The 27,850-nt window shown below is 39.4% G+C and overlaps 1 protein-coding gene across 1 annotated transcript in view; it reads left to right on the forward strand.

Moving 5' to 3' along the window:
- Nucleotides 1-10,620: 10,620 nt before the first annotated feature.
- Nucleotides 10,621-27,850, forward strand: part of scel (sciellin) — a 94,683-nt gene continuing 77,453 nt past the window's right edge. The window contains exon 1 of the mRNA XM_039746316.1: nucleotides 10,621-10,827. Within this exon, the coding sequence (XP_039602250.1) occupies nucleotides 10,621-10,827 (207 nt within the window). The remainder of the gene's footprint in view (nucleotides 10,828-27,850) is intronic.

A 27,850-nucleotide genomic window follows, 5' to 3' on the forward strand; every position in this document is an offset into this window, starting at 1 on the left:
TGGTTCCATTAGGCACCCATTGTTGGGCTGGGGTGAGACGTTTAAAGGCTGTCTGCACATTGTAGGTATTTGCTGTATTGCAAAAGAGTCACCACTTTGAAGTTTTAGGCTGGTTGAGATTACAAACAATACCAAATTGTGATAACAGAACTGCTCCTTCCTTGGAGGATGTCTGTATTTACCTGACTTGGAAATTAACATGTTTGACAATATTGGTTTCTAAATAGCAGATCTGTACTCATTAATGGTTGGTAACAATACATTTTGTTAACTTGTGTTTTCATTATTTGTTAAACCTAGGAAATTTAGATGTGCCATTGTTTAATCCGATTGTTCAGAACTGATAATGGCAGGAACTGAAGGAGATTTAAACTTCTGGGCAGGAGAAAGAAAAGAGAGGGACGGTCCACTGAGAACGCTGCCAAGACACTCAGACAAAGCACAGGGGCTCTTAGGCAGACTGGGGTACGAGGCTGGTGCGACGTGAGGGACACGGATGACAACACTTACTTCCAGGGAGAAAGAGACAGCTCCACAAGAAGACGCTGGTTGTGGGTCCAGCGAGAAGCCGCATGAAAGGACCGAGCAAAGCTGGCAGACGAGAAATGAGGCGTGCCTAGATCACAGCAACACAAGGAGCCCAGAGCGGAAAAAATGAACGACGAAGAGACGCTGACAGGGATTCAACAATATGACAAAACTTCTGTTGGGAAACGAGTGTCCGGTGAACAGACTGCATCGGTGGACAGTTGGACGATTAATTGTTGGGGTAACAGTGCACAAGCTGGACTCTGCACCACTAAAGGTTGTATCCTCCAATCCTTGTTTTAAATGGACTTTTAGAGGGTGGACTGTGTGCTTTCCTTTCTAAAAAAGGAAATTTGGTCCTGATATTATTAGATTTTGTTTAAGTTCATTTATCTTTTTAATGTACTTATTATTGTCTGGTGTAATAGAAGTTACTGTTGCTTTTCCTAAAATTACTGTTGTGTCTGTCATTGAGTGTTTACTCACCGCCCAATTTAAAGAACCCTGTGTGCTATTTTCTGTAAATCTCAAGAGTTCCCAGTCTCTTAATAAAACTGGGTGGCGTAGCCTGATATTTTAACGGTGTCTGTTAGATTACCTGTAAGTGTGACCAGACACCTGTCACACATATAGTGATTTAAAATGAAACACACCCAGATTAACACACAAGACTCAAACACATGCTAATATGGCAACATTGTTAGGCAAAATAAAAACTGGCAGGGTGGGTAGTCGAATAAACAAAGATAAAAAAAAAAAACCTGCCTGTCTGGGTTGACTAAAACAGGCTTTGAACCCCTGTCTTCTCGATGGAGCAGCTCACCCTTTTGCCCATCAATCTCGCCTCTTCTTATCTCCTCCAAAACTTTGCACTCAGTTAACCTCTGGCACCAAGAGAGTTATAAACTTCTCCCTGAGGTACTTCCAGCCTATCCCAGCAATTACTTCTGATGATAGATAGATAGATAGATAGATAGATAGATATAGATATAGATATGTATATGTATATATATATATGTTATAGATATAGATATCTATATAGATAAAGTATCTATCTATCTATCTATCTATCTATCTATCTATCTATCTATCTATCTATCTATCTATCTATCTATCTATCTATCTATCTATCTATCTATCTATCTATCATCAGAAGTAATTGCTAGATAGATAGATAGATAGATACTTTATTAATCCCAAGGGGAAATTCACATAATCCAGCAGCAGTATACTGACACAAAAAAAAAACAAAACAAAAAACAATATTAAATGAAATAGAAATAAAAATGCATTTAAAAGCAGACAATAACTTTGAATAATGTTAGCATTTGCTCCCCCGGGTGGAATTGAAGAGTCACATAGTGTGGGGGAGGAACGATCTCCTCAATCTGTCAATGGAGCAAGACAGTGACAAAAGTCTGTCACTGAAGCTACTCCTCTGCCTGGAGATGACACTGTTCAGTGGATGCAGTGGATTCTTCATGATTGACAGGAGTTTGCTTAATGCCCGTCGCTCTGCCACAGATGTTAAACTGTCCAACTTTAATCCTACAATGGAGCCTGCCTTCTTAACAAGTTTGTCCAGGCGTGAGGCGTCTTTCATCTTTATGCTGCCACCCCAGCACACCACCACGTAGAAGAGGGCACTTGCCACAACCGTCTGGTAGAACATCTGCAGCATCTTATTGCAGATGTTGAAGGACGCCAATCTCCTAAGAAAGTATAGTTGGCTCTGACCTTTCTTACATAGAGCATCAGTATTGGCAGTTTAGTCCAATTTGTCATCCAGCTGCACTCCCAGGTATTTATAGGTCTGCACCTTCTGCATGCAGTCACCTCTGATGATCACGGGGTCCATGAGGGGCCTGGGACTCCTAAAATCCACCACCAGCTCCTTGGTTGGGATGGCCCTCTATGCCTCAGCTCAGAAAAAGTCGGGAAGATAAGGAAAATGCAAATAAAATCAGAAAGCAGTACTTAGTAAATGATAGTAAATGATCTTTGACCTTAAAACATTTTAGCAGCCCATTATTTTATTTTACAACTACTGGATTTTATAGTTTTTTCAAAAAGAAATGCTTACTTTGATTTTGATATTTGCAGCATATTTCAAAAAAGGTTGGAGAGCAAAGTATTTACCACTTTGTAACGTTGCCTTTCCTTCTCACAACACTTAATATATTTTTAGGTACAAGGACACCAATTTATTGACTATTTCAGGCATATTTATTCCCATTCTTCTTCAAAATAAGACCTAAGGTACAGTATGTAACAGTATGGGGTTTTCATTGTCGCATTCTGTATTTCGAAATATACCACACATTCCCAAGTGGGGACAGGTCAGGACTGCAGGCAGGCTAGTTGAGCACTCACACCCTCTTCCTATACAGCCATGCCTTTGTAATGTGTACAGAACGTGATTTTGTACAGTCTTGCTGAAATATGCATGGGCGTCTATGGAAGAGATGTTGACTTGAAGACAGTAAAGGTTGCTCCAAAATGTTTATGTACTTTTCGGCATTAATGGTACATTCACGGAAGTGCAAGTTACTCTTACCCAGGGCACTAACACAAATGTCAGTCTGGATGGTCATTTTCTTCTTTGGTCAGGAGGACATGATGTGCATTTCTTCCAAAAAGCCCTGAAATATTGATTTGTCTGACCACAGTACACATTTCCACTGTGTGATGGTTCATCCCAGATGCCAAGTCCAGAGAAACCGACAGCACTTCTGAACACTGCTAACATATGGCATCCTTTTTGCACAGTACAGTTGTAACCAGCATTTGTTGATGCCACTATGTATTCTGTTACTTAATAAAGGCTTATCAAAGAACTCCTGAGCTCATTTGGTCATATCACTTAATGATGAATGGTGGATCTTGATGCAGTGCCGTCTGAGGGATCGGAGATCAAGAGCAGTCAGCTTAGCCTTGTGCCCTTGCCCTTTATGAACCAAAGTTTCTCCAGATTTCTTGAATCTTTCAATTATATTATGCACTATTAATGGTGAAATACCCAAATCCTTTCTGATCTGTCTTTAAACTATAGAAAGAATCTTGGTGATTCTGGGGCCATCCTTGGTTCTAAAGGACCGGATGCAGCTTTTATACAAAAGCATGATTACAATCACCTGCTGAACATCATCTGCTTCTACTCACATCATTATGTTCTTTTTTGAACTCATTATTGGCCCTAAATTACCACATCCCAACTCTTTTTGGAATGTGTTGCAGGCTCTCAATGGCAAGAATGGATGTATATTTACTAAAATGAAGCTGACCAGACTAAACATTAAAAATCTTGCATTTGTACTGTTTGTGATGAATTACAAGTCAAAGTAAATTTTAAAATGAATGCTTTCTATTTTTATTTGCATTCTCCATACCATCCCAACATTTTTTCAGCAGGAGTTATATCTTCTCCTGGGACAGCAAGATAGAACTTCCTCAGGTGTTCTCTTAATACTACAAAACCTTTGAACTTTCTGTTGGCTTTTCAGGGTCAGGTCTCCAAGGTGGCAGCCCAGCAGCCCAACCCTTCTGAAGGACAATAGAATTTGTTATATTCCATTGTAGACTTTGTGTCCTCTAGTAGCCACAAGGTCTTTCCATCTCTGATGTTTCCTCCTTGACCTCTATCTTTTACTTGTAGGTGGGCCACTGGAATGCTAGGGTTCTGAGAGAATATATGCTTCCTTCTGGGCTGCTTCTCTCATCTCCGTTTACTTTAAATAGATAGATAGATAGATAGATAGATAGATAGATAGATAGATAGATAGATAGATAGATAGATAGATAGATAGATAGATCTTTAATTGTCCCCAGGAGGAAATTTGGATTCTTATAGAAACTATTTTAATAAATAAATGTATAAATATATATATATATATATATATATATATATATATATATATATATATATATATATATATATTGTCAGGGATGCCAGGGGCAACGGCCCGGCCGGTACGCCGAGAGGGACCGGATGTGGGTCAAGGCCCACCCTGGATCACGTGGGGGCCGCCTTCCTGGTTGCTTTGGGGGCCACGGGTTAAGGGCATGGAAGCCCCACCTGCAGGGGCCCGTGGTCACCGCCAGGAGGCGCCCAATGCCTTGGGACCTGTTCCCTCAGCACTTCCGCCACACCAGGAAGTGCTGGGGAAGATTAGAAGGACACCGGAGAGCTGCCGGGAGAACAGCCGGCACTTTTGCCACGCTGGGGCGTGGCCAACGAGGGAATGCCGGGAGCCACCTGGAGCTCATCCGGGAGAGAATAAAAGGGGCCGTCTCCCTTCATTCGAGGCTAGAGTCGGGTGGAAGAGGACGAGGCAAGAGAGGAGAGTGAAGAAAGGCATTAGAGTGGCCAGGACTGAGTGTTGGGGTGTTTTGTGCACAGAACTGGGTCTGAGTGACCATAATATTGTAAATATTTGTAAATAAACACGTGTGGTGGTTGAAGAACAACATGTCCCCCTGTCTGTGTCCGGGTCGGCTCCACATCTGGCGTAGTCAGCAGGATGCTCCGCCTGTTTCAAGGGGGGGGACCTGAAACAAAAAATCTTGTTGTGGATGGCCCGGTGCAGCAGGGGACCCCACCCACGTGCGTTTCCATACTTCTAAAAAAATAAGACATTTGCTCTCCCCTTGAGTAATGGAAGGTGGGTTTGGGTAATTCCAATTAAGCAAGATAGGTCGGCATGCAAGCAGTGTAGTGTAGTGTAGGAGATCACACTAGATATATCATTGCATAGTCTTACCCCAACTACTCTGTAGCTCCAAATAATGATTTTGGGTGTTCAGTGCTATATGACACATAAGCAAGTATTTACCATATCATACCATTTTCTAAGCCTGTTTAATCCTGAGCAGAACTGCAGAGTAAGCAAGTATTTGCCTGAAAAATGATCTTAGTGTCGAACGTTCACAAATACAAACTTAATATAGATGGTACATGAAGAAACTGTTTCTTATATATTGTAGATATATGTAATCTTGAAAAAATAATTTTAAGATATATATGGAACATTAGTCCATCACAGAAAACACTCATGCACACATGCACACCTACAGGCACACACTGGGGCAATTTAGAATTGCCAGTTACCTTAACACATACATACACTGTGTTAGTTTACAATTCATATTCAAAATGCATGTATCATGTGGATATTATGAAGGTGTTGATGTTATGCTGATTTTGTTAACTGCTGAAGTTAAATATAACCAAACTGTCAGTGTGTGATCCTGCAGTCTCCTCCTGGCTCTTGTCTGGCAGTATTCAGTAGTCAGAACTCAAAAATGAAGGTATGCTGAATGTCGAACACCTTATTAATCACTGTACTCAGTCATTTATAGATAGATAGATAGATAGATAGATAGATAGATAGATAGATAGATAGATAGATAGATAGATCGATGACACTGTTAAGTATTGGGGTCTCCCACATATCCATGTTTATTAGCTGCAAGGCTAATAAAGAAACAAAAACAAAAGCTATATTTTAGTCAGGTATTTTCAGTGTTTCTGTGGGCAAATGTGGTGCCAACAGTATGTATCTGAAACTGAATGCCTACTTCTGGCTATCATCCTCATTGCTTCATTTTGCTACATGCCTTCAACACCCAGTCCATACAAGCATTGAACAAAGCAGGAGCAAGAACACACCACTGATGAACCCCAGAATCAACTGGAAAAATGCAGATGTTCTGCCTTCACTCTGCACAGCACTCACAGTACCAGTGTACAGGCTGGCCATGATATCCAGCAACTTTGGAGGGATCACGTAAAGTCTCAGGATGTCCCACAGGACAACTCGATCAATCGAGACGAACACTTTATGAAAGAAACTCTGCCGATATTCATGTTTCTACTCAATGCTCCTGGTATCTATGCGAAAAGGATGAAGGTCTAAGTGTTCAGAGTCCTGGTGCTTCTCGTTTTGCTATATGGTTACGATGCATGGAAGCTATCCAGTGATGTGAGATGAAGACTGAACTCCTTCAGAACTGTGCCTAGTCGGAGAATCCTTGGGTACCGTTGGTTTGACTTTGTGTTGAATGAGCGGTTGCTCACAGAGTCCTAAATGAGACGCATTGTGAATGAGCATCAGTTAGGACACTATGGCCAATGTGACATGTTTCCCTCAGGGTGATGTGGCTTGCAGGATCCTCATTGTTGAAGACCCAAGTGGTGGGACCAGGCCAAGAGGACACCCACATAACACCTGGCCATGGCAGATGTTTCCGGAGGGTGGGACTGGACCACGTGCCTGCCTTGGGGGTTGCAAATTGGGATCCTAAGCTGTTTTGTTGTGTGTTGGGGATGTCAATTTGCTGTACCAGTGCATACTTCCCAATCTGACCTGACTTGTATGGTATTTGCATGTTCTCTTCAAGGTAGTGGAGCATTTATCTGGGCCCTCTGGACACAAGTACTACAGTTCAAAACGTGAAGACTAGAAGTCAGTATAAAAAGATCATGTCCTGGATGGTCAGGTGACATCTGGCTTGAAGCCACACCCTGTGACTTCTGAGGAAGGAACTTCTGGGGTCAAGAGAACTGAGGTAAACGAAAGACTGGAAGAAGGGCAGTCAGCTAGCTGCAGTTGAATGAACTCCATACTTTAGGTGGAGGGTAAATGTTGAATCCAGTGGGATCAAGCCTACAGACACTAGGACAAGCATAAATGGACTTCCTCAAAACACTTTAAGAAACTCTACTAGACCCTTATATATTACTGAAAGAGCCTTGAAGAATTCTATTGTTTGACTAGACTTAATAAACCTTGTATCATTTGGTCTTTGAAAACATAGTTTGGTCCTTAAATCAGTTCTGTTTGTGATGGTCAGAGCACCCCTTATGATACTGCAGTATTAAGAACAAAAATATGTACTGTGAACGAAAAGACAAACCTGGTGGGGGTCCAGCGGACTCTCCATTAAAGTCCAGATTGACAGATGTAATGAGATAGATGCTTATTAGGTACCTATTGTCAGCTCTGTGGTTATGAGGAGCACCACTAAATAATGTAATAATCTAGTTTAGCAAGGCTCTACTTGGTACTGGTTTAAGGGAGCACCAGGAACACTTATGGTCATAAGTCCAACACCATAGATGACACATTACTGACACCCAAGAGTCATTTTTTTTGTTCCTTTTGAACATTTTTTCATTTTTGCCAGTTCAGCCTATTGCAGTTTAAATGGTGTTTTCCATCTGGGCTGCCAACGCCTCTCACAATTTCCTCCTCCTTTGTCTTGCATGTTCTATTCTGTTATGTCAAAAATGTACCTTTTAGCTTGTCAATATCTGGATAGTTGTCAAAAAAGAATGTAGAGAACGCTGAGATTTATGGAATGTCAGGTTGTTTGTTTACATCACAGAAAGTCAACCAACCTTTGAGCCTTGTGTTTTAAAATGGCCGTGTCATAAAATATTTTTGTAGAGGAAACTCCATTACAGTAGAGTAATCAGTACAATAAGAATAAAAACAAACAAATACAAATACAAGGTACAGCACAGACAGATGCCTTAAAGAGATAAGAACAGCTAATTTTACCAGCAAACTGAGCTTTAGGAATAAGACATGCTACAATATGAACCTCTTAAAAAAGGAGACGTACCAGAGTTTACTCTACAAAGATCAACATGGGTAGAATGTTCATGGACAGAGTAAGAATACAGTGTGGTGGCAGTGTCATTACTATCAAAACAGTTTTTAAATGAAGGTAAAAGTTAAGATTTATAGCTATAATGACATACTTAAAGCTGCAGTAGGTTCAAAATGTATCAATCTAAACATCTGCTAAAGTGATTTCTCTATTTGTGGGTCACAGAGAGTGTCACTCATTTTTTATCTTTGGTAGGATGGGGTGCAAGTGAGTACCAGTCCCGGATGGTAGACTCTAATTTGGACATCATGGAAAATTATAATTGCTAACTCTTATGATATGACAGGCAACCTAATATTGAGAAGAAAACTGCAGCTGAAATGTGAAGACAGGCAAACATGACAGGAACCATTCTCACACAACTGTGAGGAAACAGAATTAATATCCCACCTAGATTGCAAAAGGGCTCAAAATAAACTTTATACAGTATGTTCCACATAAGTATTATTTTCAAACCCCATAAAAGTTCTGGTAATCTTTTGTCTGCCTTTTTCTATTCTTCAGCTGCCCCATCACGGAACAAGCACTGCGATTCTTATGAAATAAAGTTCAATCACACCACACACTCTGCTCTCTTTTGAAACTGCATAATCCATTTTAGGCTTGGAGGCCATCCCAGCAGCCCTGAGGCTACAAACAGAAACCAGGTCAGTTTGGAGATGACAAACAACTTTACAAGCACACTTGGGATTTGGGAAGAAACCGGAGTATCTGATAAAAATCCCACATTGGCTTGGAAAAAGTGTCCCGACACATCTTTAACACGTAAATGGAATAGAATATCCACCACAATAAAAGTCCATCCTGTTTTCATGTCTCTGCAATTCCAGCAGATATCAAACATTGTAGTAATGAAACACGTTGCATTTGGCATCACAAACATTTGTAGTAATGCATTTTATTATTACAAATGTTTGCGATACGCCATCTGTTGGAAAGAAAAGCACAATGAATTTTATTTTTATACTGTATGTCTTGTAATTTTCTAACTAACTTGATCCAGACTAGGGTCAATGGGGGTTCTGGTGCCTATCCCAACCAAGATAAAAGGCAAGAACAAACCCTGGACAGGATGTCCACCCATTTCAATTTTATTACTATATTAATTACAAAATGCATTCCAAAAGATGGAGCACTGTAACATTAATGCTGAGGTCTATGTTGACCATCTTAGACAGGTAGCCCAGCTAGAGACTACAGTATATAAATTCTTATTACTTTGATGAGTTGCATGTTTTGTGTTTGAAGGGTCAGAGTCATGAAAGAGTAAAGTCTATTATTTCAGCCTGTTTATTGTCAGTATAAAGTTAAGATGTTCTCCTGCATCCATCCCTGCATGTAGGCCCTCCAACCTGCAGGGAAAAACTTGGGGGTTGGTGGCAGAATTGGTACTCCAGCCACCATAAAAAACCTCACACTGGTCCACTCCATCTGAACTAGTGTGGTGTTGAGGTGTCACCATGTTGCATGGCTGCACTTTGGTCCTAATCTGGAGATCCTGAGATGGTTTGTCATGTGGTGGGTGCGACAATGCACTGTATCAGTGCGTGCTCCTAACCACCTCCTCATGCCCCCTAGTGGACCCACGGAGCGGAACAGCAGCTAGCTAGAGTTTTTGTTTTCTTGTCTTTTGTACTCAACAAGCTCAATTATAATGTTAATGGACTTTCTTTCATGTGCGTAAATAATGCATAGTGTGAATGTTTTGTCATTGCCTTACAGTTAGAACCTGTACTCACTGAAGCGAACTATACAAAAAAAAAAATTAATTCAATGTGATTGGCTACTCCAAAATAAGAACAAATGCAGACATAAATTGTATGCACATGTAATACTTTATAATGCTGTGGTTTTTGTTTTGTTGCACTTTATTTAATTTTATTATAGTATATTTACAAATGAATGCAAATGCTTGTTAAAGGAGGGATGATGCATTGAAGTAAGTTAAGTTGAATTGAATTGAAGGGTTTTGTGTTCAGTATTCATGAAATTACTGGAGAAGTGATCAGATGCTGGTGCACCCCTTATCAAGTGCATTCCTCTTTACCATTTAGAAATTTCAAATTGTGGACATACTATTGCCATGAAAATTGTACATCCACATACAAGCCCAAGCAGAACTACCCATTCTCATCACATTTTGTGCCTGACTTTCTTTCGTTAGTGACACATTGTTCTCTCTCTGTCTGTGTTACACGTTTCTCTTTGAGTTAGTGTCCTCTTCATTACCCTGGAATTGCTTTATCAACAACATGACACCATTAATTTTGAGAAGTGCTAACAATCGACTTTGTCAGACTGTGATTTTCACTTGTGAATATTCCGAAGAAGAAAGATGTTTATTTGTGTATGGTGGTCGCTCACAGTGATCAGTGAAACACCTTGTCAGATGACTTTTGCAGCAGTCAATGAGCCGGCATGCGTCAATTCTCTGGAGTAGACGGTGTCTGGCAGGTGCAGAAAAGCGACATTTCAGGTTTGAGTAGTTTCAGGCACACCTATTCTGCTCCACCTCGTGCCGCCACCCTGAATGAGTCAGGTATCAAATTTTTAGTGGCAATCACAGGAAGGATTCCTGAGGAGATCAACACAGAGACTGTAAGAGAGAGGCAATTCAACAAGGAGGTGAGTTCTTGCTGTCTCCTTTAATTCGATTTCTTTAATCTACCCTCAGTACTATTTGACACTGACTAATAAGAATTTAGCGTTTGACAACTTTGTTCTTTACTGGGCTTAAGGGTTCTGAATATTGCACTGCAAGGTGTAAGGTCCAAGTACCTAAACCTCAGGTAAACTGGGGTTAATAATGTATGGAGTTATGAGTGTGTCCTAACAAGTGTGTTTTTCCACCAAGTCTGTCACCTATTTTAATGTGACTTGATATCTCTAATCACTAAGTGTCTTGTTTTATTATTTTGTGTAACACTAGGCCTTTTCCAGATTTCTAAATAAAAGTCAATTTTGGCTCCATTCTTGTTTGACGGAAGGGTAGAGGGTATCATTGTTTTTTATAAATGAAAATGTATGAGAACAAGCAATAGAGTTCAGCTGACTTTTTAGCTTTTATGTAAGTGTAAACAGTTTGTGACAGTATCTGCGTGTTAAAGTGGCAGTTCGAATACCTGGGTGTACTCGGTCCACACCTTGACAAACCAGTCAGGGCTGGAGGCGTCACTGAGGATCCTGAGAATTTGTTTCATTGTTTTTGTTTGCACAGTCCCTCCTGGGTGTTTCAAAAATCTCACATATGTACAGAATGACATTCCTACCTATCCATCACAGAGACGTCTATTAAACCCTGCCTTCTACTTTTAATTCTGTTACTTGATGCACAGTTTCAGCAATTTCATATTTTTTGGTGATTCTCTCAGTTTGCATTTATTTGCATGTACAGCACTATGTGAGGAGAAACATGTTACAAGGAAACCTTTTTATAGGGTGGCATGAATTCTGTTGTTAAGCCAAAGTTTTGTCCCAGACTCAAGTAAAGTTTTCTATAATTTAATATTTTCGCTATTTGTGAAATAAAATTTATATATTTAGTTATTGATAATGTGTCCTCTTGTGTGTTATGTGTTCTGACTAAAAAGACAGTCATATAAGAGAAAAACACTGAGTGAGGATCAGGAGAAAAATCTGAATCAAAAATCAAACAAAGATTCAAACCAGAAGTTAAAACGAGAGTCGTCGAACCAAATCGTAAACCAAAATTCAGAGTCAAAAGACAATGCTTTGTTTCAATAACCAGTCATCAGAATATTAAAGAAAATAAATCGTTAGGTTTGGTTCAATTTTGGAATACAAGTAGCTGTTTAGGGGGGATCTTTATACTTGTGCACTGATGACATCACAAATGGCACAGTCCCAGTGCAGCATGGGAGAATCCCCATGGAATCAAAAGATGCAAAAGCCACAAAATAGTGTCATACCAACACCAAAACAGAATGGTGCTGGTAAAAAAAATAATCGACTCTAGTGTGGAAGCTTGAAATAATATTCCAAACAACACCAAGATGATTTTCTAAAAATCCAAGAAAAACTAATAACTAAAACATAATGTTTTGAATATTGTTTATTGATTATGTTATATATATATATATTATGTCTATCTAGGTTTGAATGCATTTATGCTTAGTTATGTGTCCTGTCCCCTTAAAGCAGACCATCTGGTGACAGGGCCATGATGACAATCAGCTTTATTTATTTGAGACAGAGTGTCAGGATCCTCCAGACTGGCATTGTGAAGTAAAGTGTTGTATTATTGGATTTTCTGTTTTTTGTTTTCTGAATTTTTCTACTAGTTATTGGATTTTGTGTTTGGTTTACAGATTGGATGTTTGTCTTGGGTTGCCTTTTTAGGTAAACCGATTTTGCATTAGTTTTCCCAAGCTTTTCTATATTTGATCTTCTTATATTTAATATAAATAAATAATTTCATTGGCATAGCACATTTATGCCAGTGGTTCTAACAATTTCCTTTACCGTGAAGGACATTTTTGATACATTTTGGATATTTACGATATTTTTTTGAACTTCAAAAAACTCTTCCCCATTATTGGGGCCTGGCCAAGTCAGATCCTGCCAGGAGATTTTGGTGTCTGGATGCATGGGGTGAGGCCTATTCTGGGAGAAAGACTCTTGTGTGTCTTCAAATCTTAATACCCTTTTCACGATTTTGTGCTGCAGTGTTTACAACATTAAAGTCCAGGTGTGAAGTACAGTATTTTAATTGCATATTTGCCTCATGCTCTTATCAAAGAGATCTAGAGGAATACATGCATTTTGTACAGTTGGGGAACAAGAGAGTTAAATCACTTGCTCAGGGTTGCACAGTGAGTCAGAGGCAGAACTTGAAGTAGCAAGCTTGGGGTTTCAAGTTTGATGACTTAGACCTGACAAAACACTAACTGGGTGGATTTTACATTTGTTGTACCAGTTACTCCTGTTCCCCTCCCACTTACACATTGCATATTTGTTAGACTACCTGGCTCCAAATTTGCCTTTTTTGGGCGAGTGTCTGTCCCACCTATACAGTGGCCTATTTTCAACTTAGATCTAATGCTGGCAGGATGGGCCTTGGATCATCTTGCAGTTGTAAAACTGAAATAGATTGGTTTCAGGAAATTGATACATGAATGGATGGACACCTTTATCCACAGCAACTTACAACATTTCAAATACAACTGGTTACATTTCTTTTGTTTTTCCAATTGGCGCACGCATAGGTGAAGTGACTTGCTCTTGGTCAAATGGTGTCAATAGCAACGTTTAAACCCACAGCCTTAGGGTTTGAAGCCCCAAGCCTTAACTAATACAATACACTGTTTGCCTTGCCATGTATAGATAGACAAATTCCTATAATCTGAATGGATTTATTCTTATCATTTTGAGATGAGGAGGTTAAGAATATTAATAGTAGCTCGGTCTGCAGTCCAGTGACTTAAAGTTGAGCTCTTTGTCCACCACCCAGTGACTGAAATATCTAAGCTACTGGCAGAATGTTTGGCCCATGTGGATTGTTGTTATACTAATGGTTTGCATGGGAGCTAGATGCGAAATTACATTACAAATGATCTCAGTATAATTACAGGATCTTAACAGTTCTCTAGTATAATACTCCTCACTTAGCGTTAATTTATCTGCTTTGTGAACTGAGTATTATTCATACAGATGTTAGCTGTGCTCACCATCTAAGACAAGTTAAAATCTGAGTAATCAAAGTAGATCTCAGTGTTAATGCTTGCAGCGCATCATCTACTAGAATGTATTTTTAATGTATGTGTAATAAAATGCATTGCATTTATCATTCCAACATTTCCACAAATATTTGTGATGCACCATCAGATGAAATGACAAATTCAGTGTATATGTCTCTGTTGTATGTCTTTTGGTATAGCAGTGTTAATCTTTGTAATGTGCCATCTGTTGGAATGAGAAATATGATGTATTTTATTACTACTAATTTTTGATATTTACCATCTGTTGTAATGACAGAGACATAGCAACCGAACCAACAGATAGATACACAGACACTTATTAAGGTAGATAACACCTTTACCGAATTAAAACATTCCTTCTTGACAGTTTTTGTATTTGTATTGCTTTGGGTTGAAATACAATTTGCTTTATGAAAACGTTTTTTTTAATGTTGTCTCTCATCAACAGATTTATATAAAACAAAAATCAATTACTTGCTTGGTTTGTCTAGTGGCTTTTAATCCTTTATTCACCATATACAGTTTCATGTATTAGGATTGTGTCATTTTTTTGCATACCCCAATTTACTCTCCAGAGAGTTTTGGGGTCAGAACGCAGGGTCAGCTATTTGTACAGCACCTCTGGAACAATTGCAGGTTAAGGGTCTTGCTCAAAGGCCCAACAGAGTAGCATTCCTTCTGTCCATGTCAGGATTCCAACCAGCAACCTTTGAGTTAGCTAATGACAATGTGGCTAACACTCCACTTCATTAAAGCCAGATCCTCTTTGAACATGTTGCAAGTGTAGGTCTCCAAATGTTCAGCAAGTGCCTTCAGCATTTGGCTGTGGATTCCTCTTACAACTGAAAATTTCTTTATGCACTTCAGGTTTATAGTGACACTGACAATTACGCTTGGATGTCGAGCAAAAGGGCATGCTTCAAGCACTTATATACACACCCATATACACACTGGCCTCGATGATTTTGAGGCAGTTTTAACATATCCTCCTTATCTAGGATTCCTATCTCCACCCAAGAGTCCACCCACCTGGCAAGTAAGACAATAAATTAAAAGTATTTGTATTTTTGTTTTCTAGAAAACAAACAAACAAACAAACAAGCAAAAAAGCATAAACTCTTACCTTGGGATTAATAAAATATCTATCTATCTATCTATCTATCTATCTATCTATCTATCTATCTATCTATCTATCTATCTATCATATAGCAAGTTGACGTTTCATGACATGAGGTGAATGATTATGTACAAGCTCCTCATCACTGTGCAGTGGTCTTCCTCCTCTGTGGAAAGAGTTTATTATTACTTTGTGGGTCAGTCTTGGAAATGCTGTGTCTTTCTGTAGCAGGCTGGTGTTAAGCGCTACTAGTTGGAAATGTTAAAATGGAGAAAGATTTCATTGTGAATGTGACTACTGGGAATAACTGGGGGCATTCTTAAACCATCAAAGAATCAAAATGAATGTGCCAAGATGCCAAGATTCACGTAACATAAAAAGATTTTTAAAAAAGTAAATAAAGCACGCAGAACACAATGGGAGTTGCTCAGAGTAAAAAACTGGGATATGACATCAGAATCCAGAAGCATCTAGTTTTATTTTGCCGTTAATTTCTTGATGTGTTGCACTGTATTGTTTGTGAGAAACTGATTTTATTAACAGGTTTGTTTATATTTTGTGTCATGATTGTCCTGTGATGTCTCCACCTTCTTCTTCTTTCTAAGCATGTGTTGTGCATTGTTCAAATTCTGCGTGACAACAGGGAGTGCCAAGTTAAATAAAGACAGGGGCTGCTTGCAGGTTAGATGTAAACTTTGAATAAAATAAAGAAAAGATATATTTTTGCTAAAGAAATGAGCTGTAGCTTAAGAATTTCAGGTTGTTTTGCCCATCTAGGGATGTGTTTCTCATCTTTATGTTTCTGTTTCTAATTTTGTGATTGTATCCAGCAGGGGGCACATGCTTTCTGGGAAGAAGTTTGTTAGGGATTGCAGCTTTTACTAAACCCATAGGTATATATATATATATATATATATATATACTAGCCATGTGCGCCCAACTACATTGCGTGTGTTAAAGTTGTCTGTGAAGGGCTCCCTGTTTAAATGCAACTGCCAGTTGTGAACTGGGCCCTTCATCGCACAGCATTATGATTTTTTATAAGGGAAACAAAATTACAAAAGAAAACCCTTGGATATTGATTCGATAGGAACGGCCTATTCGGAATCACTGTCCGAATAGTAATTATGTGGTGGTGTAGGAGCATTTCTGCTTCTGTCTGTTCACAGTCCGTCTCGTTATCACAATGCTGTTGTTTCCTCTCACGATCTTTTTTCAACCTTTCTCCAATCTCGCAGGTTGCTTTGTGGCAATCCAGAGTAAGGCAATATACACAGAGCAATGGTTATAAAAGGGGGACACATAGGTATCCAGGCTCTTTAAAGCATAAATAGGGATCACTTCACTGACATGTGAGCAAGCCACGGTACAACTGTGAGACGCGCAGCACTCGCTGGCTACAATGTAACAATAATAATTTCTGGAATGTGCTGTTACGTTGTCATTCATTTTACCCACTGTCTTTCTTTCAGTCATATGTTACGTAGGCACGTACCTTTTATCTTCGGAAATCTCATTTTCTAACCAGGCCTCAGGAGCTAACCAGCGTAACACTGTCCACCACCCCTTTCGTTATTCCGGCACATTGTTGACATCCGTGAGTAACAACACCGTACTAAACTGGAAGGTGGTCTACGCATGCGTGGAATTCGCGGACAAGCAAAGATCAAGATCTAAATGAAGATCTCTTTAGTTAATTTAAAGCACAACAATTTGTTTAGTTTGAATGTCTGTGTTTTGAGGTGTGACTGGCGTACTACAGTCTTCAGTAGTATAAGCCTGGAGAAGATTCTTAATGCAATGCCTATGTTTTAGCTGTCTCTCTACTGCCATCTAGTGCTTCTTCTTCTAATTCTAATTCTGATCCACACTGGGAGGACCGGGGAGCAAGCGTGGATGGAGCATTACCTCCCTCTGGACGCTAGATGGCAACCCCTCTGGGTTGTAGCGGTGCCTTGGAGTCCCGCAGGGCTTCATGGGAGTTGGAGTTTGATACAGCTCTGTTGGGATCCACAGGCGCCACCAGGGGATGCTGCAGCAAGAGTTGCTGAGTGCTTATGGGCTGTTCTTCCACCACACCCGGAAGTTCTGCCGGAAATGCATAATCAAACACCTGGAGCACTTCTGGTGCAATATATAAAGGACCAGCAGACCCCGATCCGGGAGTCAGAGTCAGGAGGACAGGGACTAAGCTTGCCAGAGAGGAGTAGAGGAGAAAGGAAAAGAAGAAAAGTGTGTGTGTTTCAGTGCTTATTGGGACTGTGTTGTGCCTGTGGGAAACGGGGAAGGCATTTCCCACATGGTGGAGAATAAATAAAAACATTTATTTGTTTTATAAGTGTGCCGTGCCTGTCTGTGTCAGGTCAGGCGTTGCTATAACTATATATATATATATATAGTGATATGGCGGTGATCAAAATAATCAGTAACGCTAACAGAAGATTATTGCTTGCTTCTGTTTAATAATGGTTTAACACAATAACGTAATAGTCAAAGGAGAGCTATATCATTCAAGCTCTAAGCATCGGTACATTCTGCTCTGCTGGTTCATCACTCACAGAAAATAGAACAGCCACTTTAAACCAGAAACTGAACTTTTGGGTCACTGTACACTCCTTCTTTCCCTGAATATCCTGCCTTGATTTATTTGGTTATCTTCTTGTCATATTGCTAACCTAGCGAATCTGCCTCCCCCTCCATCAGCCAGCTTGTCTTGTGTGTTATGTGAGAGGCACATATTCTTTTCTCTCAGCCATCTTACCTAAATATATCTGGTTTCTGTTCATATGAATAAAAACAGATACAATGGCTACCTCAGCCCCACAAACACATTCTAAAGTCTCCACTCCTCTCCTATAACTTCCTTTCATTATTGTGGCCTTTCTAATCCCCTCCATTTGAACCCTTGTCCTGACTCACCACCCAGAAGCCTATAATAAACAAGCTGCTTTATACCTTATATTGAACTTACTTCTGGGGCAAACTCCAGCGATACATAGAGGGGTCACACATGTGCTGTGATACCCCTGAGAAGTAAAGGGGACACCAAGTGACTTGTATTCTGCTCTGTATGACAAAAAGGGCTCCTTGCTATCATCTGGCAAATATTAAATTTTATGTTTATGGTGCATTTCTTTTTTATATATAAAGCATGTCTAATTATTTTGTAGTGCACTGGGCTCATATGTACAAGTGGGCTTAATAAGTGTAAATTAAAATTAAGATATAGTGGAGCAGCAGCTATTTTTGTGTGCTATTTACTGTATATTTCCCTGCTTCCAACTTCTTGCATTTGTTTCCTTGGAGTCAATACTTTCTCTACAACAAAGGAAACTACAACCCATGGTGGTATTCTGTCTCATAGCCTGGCATGCTGATTAAAAACTGTTCCTGCCAGGGACTTTTGATCTGAAATTACAAGGTTCTAGCATGGCTCTGCTCTTATCCTGAGGTGGTCTCTTTACCCTGCAGTGTCATTCCTGACTGGGCACCTTTACACTACTTTAAGATTTCATGTAAATGTCATCAAATTTAAAGTGTTAGTTCACTCTTTTGCTATTGCACGTTTTAATCTTTGACATAACATGTTGGTCAAAAGCAAAGGGTTCATTTAGCATTGAATTGTGATAATTCTATTTATTTCATTGGATATACAGTATGTTATTACGAGAGGAGGCAGCTGTCTCCTCTCTGAAGAAAGACATAGATTAGAAATTTTTAGGCAGATCATATTATCCTCAGCAATATGAAGCAAGTGAACACTGCGTTCTGTACCATTAAAAAGAAGTGGATAGTTGGTGTTGTGTGATAGGCTGGCAAGTACTACTGGAGTTAACAGTGGCTATGCAATACATAACACAGTGGTTCTCAAACTGTGGGGCGGGCCCCCCTAGTGGGGTGCGAAGTAACAAAAATGGGGGCACGAAGATGTGAAAAAAGAAAACAAGAATCGAAAATATGAAACCAAAACAAGTTAACTTAAACTACATTCTGATACTAGAAAAATAAATATAGAGTTAGATAAATGTCGAGTAAAAAAAAGTTAAGTAGATATAATAAAATATGCATCTATGATATATCATTAATTAAAAAAGAACAAATTGGTATTAGTGGGCTCCTTTCAAAAAAACGTTGTGCAATTAAAACTGTTATGAAAATACTTAAAGGTTGAGAAACGCTGACATAACACTATTTTGAATTTCTTAAATATCTAAACAGTTTTTTTTTTGATTGTTCATTTTCTGTACCTCCTTCTTTTTAAGACGGGGGAAATGAAGGAACCCACCGAGATGGGGTGGCTTTTCATTACTGGGCACATTTACTTGGGCACTCTACAATTATTCAATGTAACCCTCAGGACTCCAAAGCAAATGTGTTTATGCTGCCATTACTACCCAGCTCTTTTGCTTGCAGGCACACATTTATATACAGTATATACTCTTCCCTTCTCTCTCTCTCCATATATATAGAAATGAATGTGTGTGTGTGTGTGTAAATCTATCTAGTGTAAAACAAATCATCATTACCTAACTTAGTAAATAGTACATAAATCAACAGACAAAGGACAGATAAATGAAAATGGCAATAATCTGAGCCAGCTTTGTCTTGATGGTGCCACCCATATCATATTGCATTTCTAGGAGACAATATTGTTTTGCATTCAATTTTTTTTTGTTTTATCCTTGAATTAATAGTGCTTTGATTGCCTGGAGGTACAATCAGAATAATGAAACCAGGAATATAGAAACCAAAGATCAAACAAACAAGTATATAGTCAGGGAAAGGCAAGATGGCAAAAACCAGAAGGTAGAAAGACAAAGATGATCTTCAAAATCAGGGCAATAAACTAAAACTGCGGTAAATGATCAAAATTAAAGGTCATAACACTAATATCTTCTACGAAGTGCTTTTAAACTTCCTCTGCACTAGTAAAAATCAAAAAGAAAGGATAAAGTGATCAAATACTGGGATGCTTGCTCAGCCAACATTTAAAGTGAGTGTGTGAAGACAACACAAATAGTGACAATGGAGGTGACGTCATATCAACAGATGCTGCTGGCCTCAGGTGTCCCTCCAATCCTGAATCCCACCTTAAGGTCACTTGCTTATTACAAGGAGTAGGAGAGGGCTCTTTGTAACTAAAAGAAGACCTTTGCTGCCACCCATCAGCATGGAGGACTCTTAATCTAAATCCTTCCATTCTTGTTATTCAGTGAGATCAGGGTGCTTAACAGACAGAATCCTCCTATTAAAAAAAGGTCAACCAACTCTTTTAAATACTGGATTGACAGCCCTCTGCCACCCCGGGGGAACGTATTGCTTACTTCACAAGGACACACTTGTTTCTTCTGCTTTTGGGCACCCTTACTATCAGCCCTTTGAAGGCACTCTGCATAAATAAAGTTGATAGCACTCCCTACTAATGGTAGACCAATATATTAATATGGCAATATACTTTAATATTATAAAAGTTAGCTCCACCAGGGTGTCTTACGACCTGACTCCTGGTCTGTATGGCACATAATACACTGCAGCCCAAGTCCCAGACTGAGACATCTGTCACAAAGACTTAAAATAAGCCCCATCTACACAAACAAGCTTCTGTAAAAAAATAGATTAGATTAGATAAATTGTATTAGTCTCACAGAGAAAATTCAATGTATAAAGCAGCAGAAACATAAAAAAAACAAAGATACAGACTCACAGGATAAATAATGCAACAATTTAACAGATAGATAAATAAATAAGTAATTAATAATAAATACATATTTGTACAGAAATAGCAAATTAAAGAGTATAAGTATTTAATCTGGGAAGGATGTCTTGAACAGCATGACAGCAGCAGGCAGAAATGACCCTCAGAGGCGCTTCCTAGCACATCGGGGTGGAGTGAGCCTGTGGCTTAAAATGCTTCAAGATAGCACCTCCTGGAGGGGAGTTGGAGATTTTTCATGATGGCATTCAGTTTTGCCATCATCATCTTTTCAACAACTGTTTCCAGCATGTTCACGGTTAGCCCTTTGATGGAGCAGGCTTTCCTGATAAGATTGTCCAGGCATATGTCTTTTAAACTCAAGTTGCTTCCCAGGAGACCACAGTATAGAACAATACACTGGCTACTACGGACTGCTAAAACATCTCAGTTGGCTTTCTGCATACATTAAAACTCCAGAGTCTCTTCAGGAAGTACAGTCTACTCTGTCCTTTTTTTGTACAGCGTGACCGTACAGACTAATTTGCTGTTGATGTGAACTCCCAGATACTTGTAGCTCTGCACATCTTCCATGTCCTCCCTTTGATTGATGGCTGGTCTCAAAGGCTCCTTAGCACACCAGAAGTCCACCATCAACTCTTTTGTCTTGTTGATGCTGAGGTGCAGGTGGTTCTCCCTGCACCACAAGACAACGTCCTCCTGTACTCTGTCTTCTCCATTATTAATGCAGTGTGTTATGTAGAAGTCATCTAATAACCTCTTTAGATGGCAAGCACTGGCATTGTACCTCAAGTCCATTGTGTAGAGGGTAAACAGGAAGGAAAACAGGACAGTTCCCTGAGGTGCTCCAGTATTACACACCCAAATTTCTGACAAGTAGTCCCTCATCCTCACAAACTGATGTCTGTTACCCAAGCGGTCCATGATCCAGGAGATTGTGGGGGAATCAAAATGCATAGTCTTCTGTAGTCCATAAGGCAGAATGGTGTTAAAGGCACCGGAAAGATAAAAAATATTATTCTGACTGTGGTGCCAGCTTTGCCCAAGTGGGAGTAGGCACTGTGGAGCATGTAGATTAGAGGATCTGACATACGATGTTTGTGAAGAAAAAGCAAAAACTAAAAAATACTAAACTTATCTTTTAAGGGATCACCCCAGCCCTACAAGAACAAGCTGGGAATCGATGTCCTGCGCACTATGGTGGTATTATCATTTTCTTTGATTGTTTTTCATTGGTTCTTGACTTTTTGCTTCTTGATTATTCTTGAGGATTTTGATTTGGATCTTTTTGTTGTATACTCTTATTTTTGTCAATAGGTGCCACCATTATGAAGATCTTTTACGACCTCACTCGATACAAGCCAGGGGTTGGTGGTGATTCCCGCATTTTGAGAGTGTTTTTGGACAAACAATTAGTTTTTCCTATTTTTGACAGTGAAGCACATTTTGCCATATGTAGGCTGAAGCCTGGCACTCAAGTAGACATGAGGCTGTCCTTTGTGTGCACATTTTCTGGACAGGTCTTGTGACCAAATCAATTACAGCTATATTTTGGAGTTTTCAAGCTTACAAGTTTCATCAATGAAGAAAAAAAAATCAAATAAATAATAAATCTATTTTGGCACTTTTGATTTGTTATAATAGACTCAGTGTTTTTAGCAAAAGGCTGGATTTGACCAAGACTCAGCACAAATATCATCACAAATTACATCTAATGGTGTTTTAAACTACTTTCTTTTCTTGACAGTCTATGAAATCACACTGGTTTGTGTGATTGTGTGGTTTGTAAGCAGCACCACTTTTTCTATGAGACTGTCTACTTCAATGTAATAGAAAAGTAAATTTTAGTGAACAGGAATGCCCTTTTACTCTCACTGTTCAGTGCCTTCTTCTGAGCACAATACCTCTGGCAGCTCCTTTGAACTTGCGACACCTACAATCAATCATCAGATTAGCGACTGATTTGAGGTTTTAATGAAACTTCTTGCTCAATTAGGCAGCTGAGCACTGTGGACGCAATACCAATGAAATGAAGTGACATGTGACTGATTTCATTGGTCTTTTATGCAGTTGTGTATTATTATGTATTCATATTTGTGAACCATTCACCATCAAGGATGTACTTATTATCTGCTAAAGAAAATTAATATATCATTCTTAAATGGATAAGGTTTACAAAACAACATGTATTTCAATACTATAATTATTTTTGGCCAGATGCATGTACAGTGTATGAAGCTGAGAAATGTAAAAAGTGTCAGGTCAGGGTCAAAGCTGGAATGAATAAGGGGTGCTATGCCATAAGAAGAGGGCCCTACACGTCCTTGTCCTTAAAACAGATAGCTTAGGCAAGCGCAATAGACATGGCTGTACAAGGAACATAATGGGGTTTTCAGCAAAGAGTGTAATGACAACTCCAGAAATGGATGACAGATGGCAGCATCACTCTTGTTATAACGGTCAGGTGACTTGGGAGGTGTCTGTTCCTTTAAGTGAGACCTGGGGTTCTGGATGGCATGGGAATCTACAAATGTTTAAAGGATGGTTAAGGAAAGGGTCAGGAGCATGGTCTCAGTTGTTCTGGAGGGTAGTCCTCCATCCATCCATCCATTTTCCAACCCACTGAATCCGGGGGTCTGCTGGAGCCAATCCCAGCCAACACAGGGCACAAGGCAGGGACCAATCCTGGGCAGGGTGCCAACCCACCGCAGGACACACACAAACCAAGTACACACTAGGGCCAATTTAGAATCGCCAATCCACCTAGCCTGCATGTCTTTGGACTGTGGGAGAACATGCAAACTCCACGCAGGGAGGACCCGGGAAGCAAACCTGGGTCTCCTAACTGTGAGGCAGCAGCGCTACCACTGCACCACCGTGCCGGGAGGGTAGTCCTGACCAAGGAAATGGTTACATGACTGATTAAGCTTGGAGTTGGGAAGATTTGGGGAAACAGAGGCCAGGGAGGACACAGGCAGCCAACTCAATTCAATTAACTTTATTGTCATACCATCCATACACAGCATTATATCCTACAATGGTGGAAAATAACATTCTCAGAGACCGCAGTGCAACATATACATAAACACAGGACAAGGCAAGACAACTAAAGAATTATACTATAATATAAACAGATCAAAAAATAATAGATAAGTGAATAAGTGAATAGTAATAATTTGAAATAGATAGTAAAAATGAATAAATAATAACAACAACTAATAATAAAAACAACAGTAGTAACAAATGTAACAAAGGTACCACATATAAATTTGCTACAAGAAACAGAATATGAAAGCAAGGGGACAGCACAGAGTTCAGAGTCTGGGTAGCCAAAAGGTAGCAGCTGTTGCAGAACATGGCAGTACTGGTTTAGATGCCACAGTACCTTCTGCCAGATGGAAGTGGGACAAAGAGACAATGGGAGGGGTGGGAGTGTTCCTTCATAATGCCATAGGCTTTGCAGATGCAATGTTTTATAGAGATGTCCTAATGATCTCTTCTGCTGTGTGCATGATCCATTGTACTGTAGGACCTTACTGTCAGAGATACTGCACTTCCCTAACCAGACAGTGATGCAGCTGGTCAGAATGCTCTGGACAGTGCCACTGTAGAATGTGATGAAAATGGGGAGAGGGAGAGCTGGGAAGGAATGTGTTTGGTTTAATATCGGGGTAAAAAGTGAATTAGCAAATCTATCGAACAGAAAGTAAATAGTCCCAGAGGGCCATTAAATCAGATTAACTTTGAGAAACTTCATCCAATATAAACCCTCTTCATTTGTCTTTACTTTTTGGCCACTTGGTTATTTGTTTTTATGGATGTCTCAAAGGTATCATAGATGGGAATGGGCTCTTAGGAACTATGATGGTCACCTGTCTAGGCTAAACTAAAGCTAAGCAGATTTCAATTTCATCAGTGTATGTTAATTTGTAATTTTTTTAGCATCATGGTTTAAACTGTGTACAGCATTAAGTTTTTAATTATTTTTAAAACCAATTTTCCACAGAATTAATTGATTTAACCAGGATTAATGTCCTGTGGTTTTGTACCGGGGTCCATCTCCTGGCATAAGGGAGGGCTGCGTGCCCACAACCAATGTGCCCCCCTCCCCCCCAAACCCTATTAGAGAACAGGGTGAAGAGGGCTGGGGCACCAAACTTGGAGTTTGATTAGAAGTCCTAAAAGGGCTAGAAATGGATGGGGAGAATAATTTTCCCGTAAATGTAACCTTTTTGATTAGTATCACTTAGTATATCAGTGGTTATCACTGCTGCTTTAATTTTCCCACGTTGTGTTGCTGCTTTTGAGTTTGTTCATTCCCTTTGTACATGAGTAGGATTTTTTTTGGCTGCTCAGGTTTGCCTCCCACATCTCAAAGACACCTAATATGTTAAACTGATGGTTGCTATCTAAGTGAGTGTCTATGTGTGTTTATGAGTGTGCCCTGTGATGAACTGCAGCAAACATGGCACACAAACAACAGGAAACAGGAACAATCCCTGGATAAGTAACCAATCCACACACGTACACATACAACCACATATCAGGGCCAAGATAACAACGCCAAATCACTCATCATTTTCAGGCTGTAGGAAGAAACCAGAGCACCCAAACGAAAGCCGTACAAACATGGGGAGAAAATGCAAACTCTATTCACAGACCATTTGTGACTTCAATTCTGGTGTCCTTGATTTGGTGCCAGCAGCACTATCACTGTGCCACTGTGTCGCCCCATCCATGAAGCAAGAAAAATCAGATACTTACAGGTCCCAGCATCAGGGTGGCCCTGCCTCCTGGGGCTCTACCCACAAAGTACAATGACAATTAAAGATACAAGGCATAAACACTAAACAATAATTACATGGGGAAAATACTTCAAACACAACAATGAAAAGGAAAGTAAACAGAAGGCAGGGAATAAACCCTGACTGTGATAGAACAGAAATATGGGGCACCAACACAGTAACCACCTTGCCATCCTATTATTATTATTACAGCCGTGCTACCCATCTAAAAAGGGCTGAAATCAAATTAATCAACATAGACCTCAGTGTTAACATTTGCAGTGTACCATGCAATCCCTACTTTTGGTACACTGTATTCATCCCCCTGTTATATGCCATTTGGTATGGAAGTCAGAAAAGCAGTGTTAATGTTTGTAATGTACCATCTATCAGAACGATGCAATGCATTTTGCTGCTAAAAATGTTTGTAATGTGCCATCTTTTGGAATGACAGAGACTTAGCAACTGGATGGACACACAAAAAGACAGACACTTATCTTTTTGTTAAGGTGAATTATTATTATTGCTTGTACTGCTTTAATTATTATTAGCAACATACAGTATATGACATAATAACTGCAGAATCTGGCAGACAGGTGAATGAACTTTTTATGCACAATAAAGGAACAAAGGTTATTATGTTCATTCAGAGAAAACTGTTTATTTTGCATGCAAATATAATCTGCTTATTACTTAATATAGCCCATAATGTAAATAATGAAAACAATATATCCGGAACATGTGTACAGAATTTGAAATGTTTGCAGTTCTGGGAATATTTTTTATTAAAACTTGAGTTTTAATTAAACATTAACTCAGGTGCCTATTAACCCCTGACAGTGTATACTTTTGCTAAATATGCTGCCTTTTTCTAAAGTGCTTGTGATTAGGGCTTGGTTCGAATAACTTGATAAACCTACATTCTTTCACCATTCTTTGGTGTCTGTAAGTCTAACTTTATTAACTATAAACCCGAGCCTAATGTTATCCACTTTTCAAAAAACAGCATAAGTTCTCTCACAACCATAATTTATGAATAATTGCAGGAAACCCTGCAGGTACATTTTTTAATTTCCATGCCACTTTAAATTTCTACACTCCAATATTTCATCACTATTTAAAGAAGTATTCAGTGGCCCACTGAATGAAAAACAATCGCCTGCTCTTGTGCCCTGAGGATTTGCTTTCTTGACACTGATGTTGAAGACTGTCATTTGAGGCTGATGATCTTTGCCTTTTGTTTGTGGAAATCTACTTATACTTTAGGAAATCTGATTGACAGATATGATCTGAAACAAAAAGGCCCAGATTTATGTCTAAAAATCCAGACAGTCATTTTTCAGCAGGATTAACCTTCATTTAGTTACTAATGCTTTGTCAGTGCTTTAAATGGTTTTACCTTTGCAACAATGCAGCAAGTTCATCACACAATGGAAGAACAGACTTGACGTCACTCAAAGATCAAAAAAGTCACATTGAGTCAATGAGGAGCATTGTCAGGGCATATAAGGCACTGCATAGCAGGGACTGCAAAGACAGGAGTTTAAGGTGCAGTATAGGGGCACCTGGGTTAGAGAGGTACTGGATATCACAATGAGCCAGAACTTTGGATACAAACGTCAATTAAGTAGGAGCTAGACTGCCTTTAAAGGAATGTGATTATGATGATGACAGTTGTAAATCACAGTGCCCTGATGCCAAATATGAAGGGTCCTTCTGTATGCCATACACTCTACAGTGTAATTGCAATTGAAGTGGGTTTATGCATCCTTACTGGAGCACATTTTGAAAATAAAGTCATATTTGTCTTATTTTTATGAGAATAGTAGATTTGTCTCACATTTTGCAGACTGCCTACTTCTCAGATGTAAGTAGTGCTTAATTTGTAAATCACGAGGTGCCGGAGGTCATAGTGACTGTCTGGCAGTGGAATAGGGTGCGCTGACAATGGCAACTTAGGTACTGCAGCACAGTGCTGTTATGTTGAATTACATCCTTGGCCTGATAGGTGCATGAAATCAGTATTGTTATTGCTACTATATTGTATTAGTATTACATGTGGCTATCTTGAAATCTTAAATCGTTCTACTGTCCGCACTCTCTGTAGCACAGTCATATGAGAGTTTCCACTCTGCTCAGCCAGTTCATTCCACATTTCCTCACTCCTGTTCCTTTTACCTCTTAACCTACATGTCACAATTTACATCCACTACATTAGAGTCACTCTTGTTTTCTTAGCTACACTGACCTGACAGTTTATTTTGATTTGCACTGCCTCCAGTGGATTAAAACACTTTTTTCCTTTTTCCATTAGCTA

The sequence above is a fragment of the Polypterus senegalus genome, chromosome 2, assembly GCF_016835505.1.
Source record: "Polypterus senegalus isolate Bchr_013 chromosome 2, ASM1683550v1, whole genome shotgun sequence".
NCBI lineage: Eukaryota > Metazoa > Chordata > Cladistia > Polypteriformes > Polypteridae > Polypterus > Polypterus senegalus.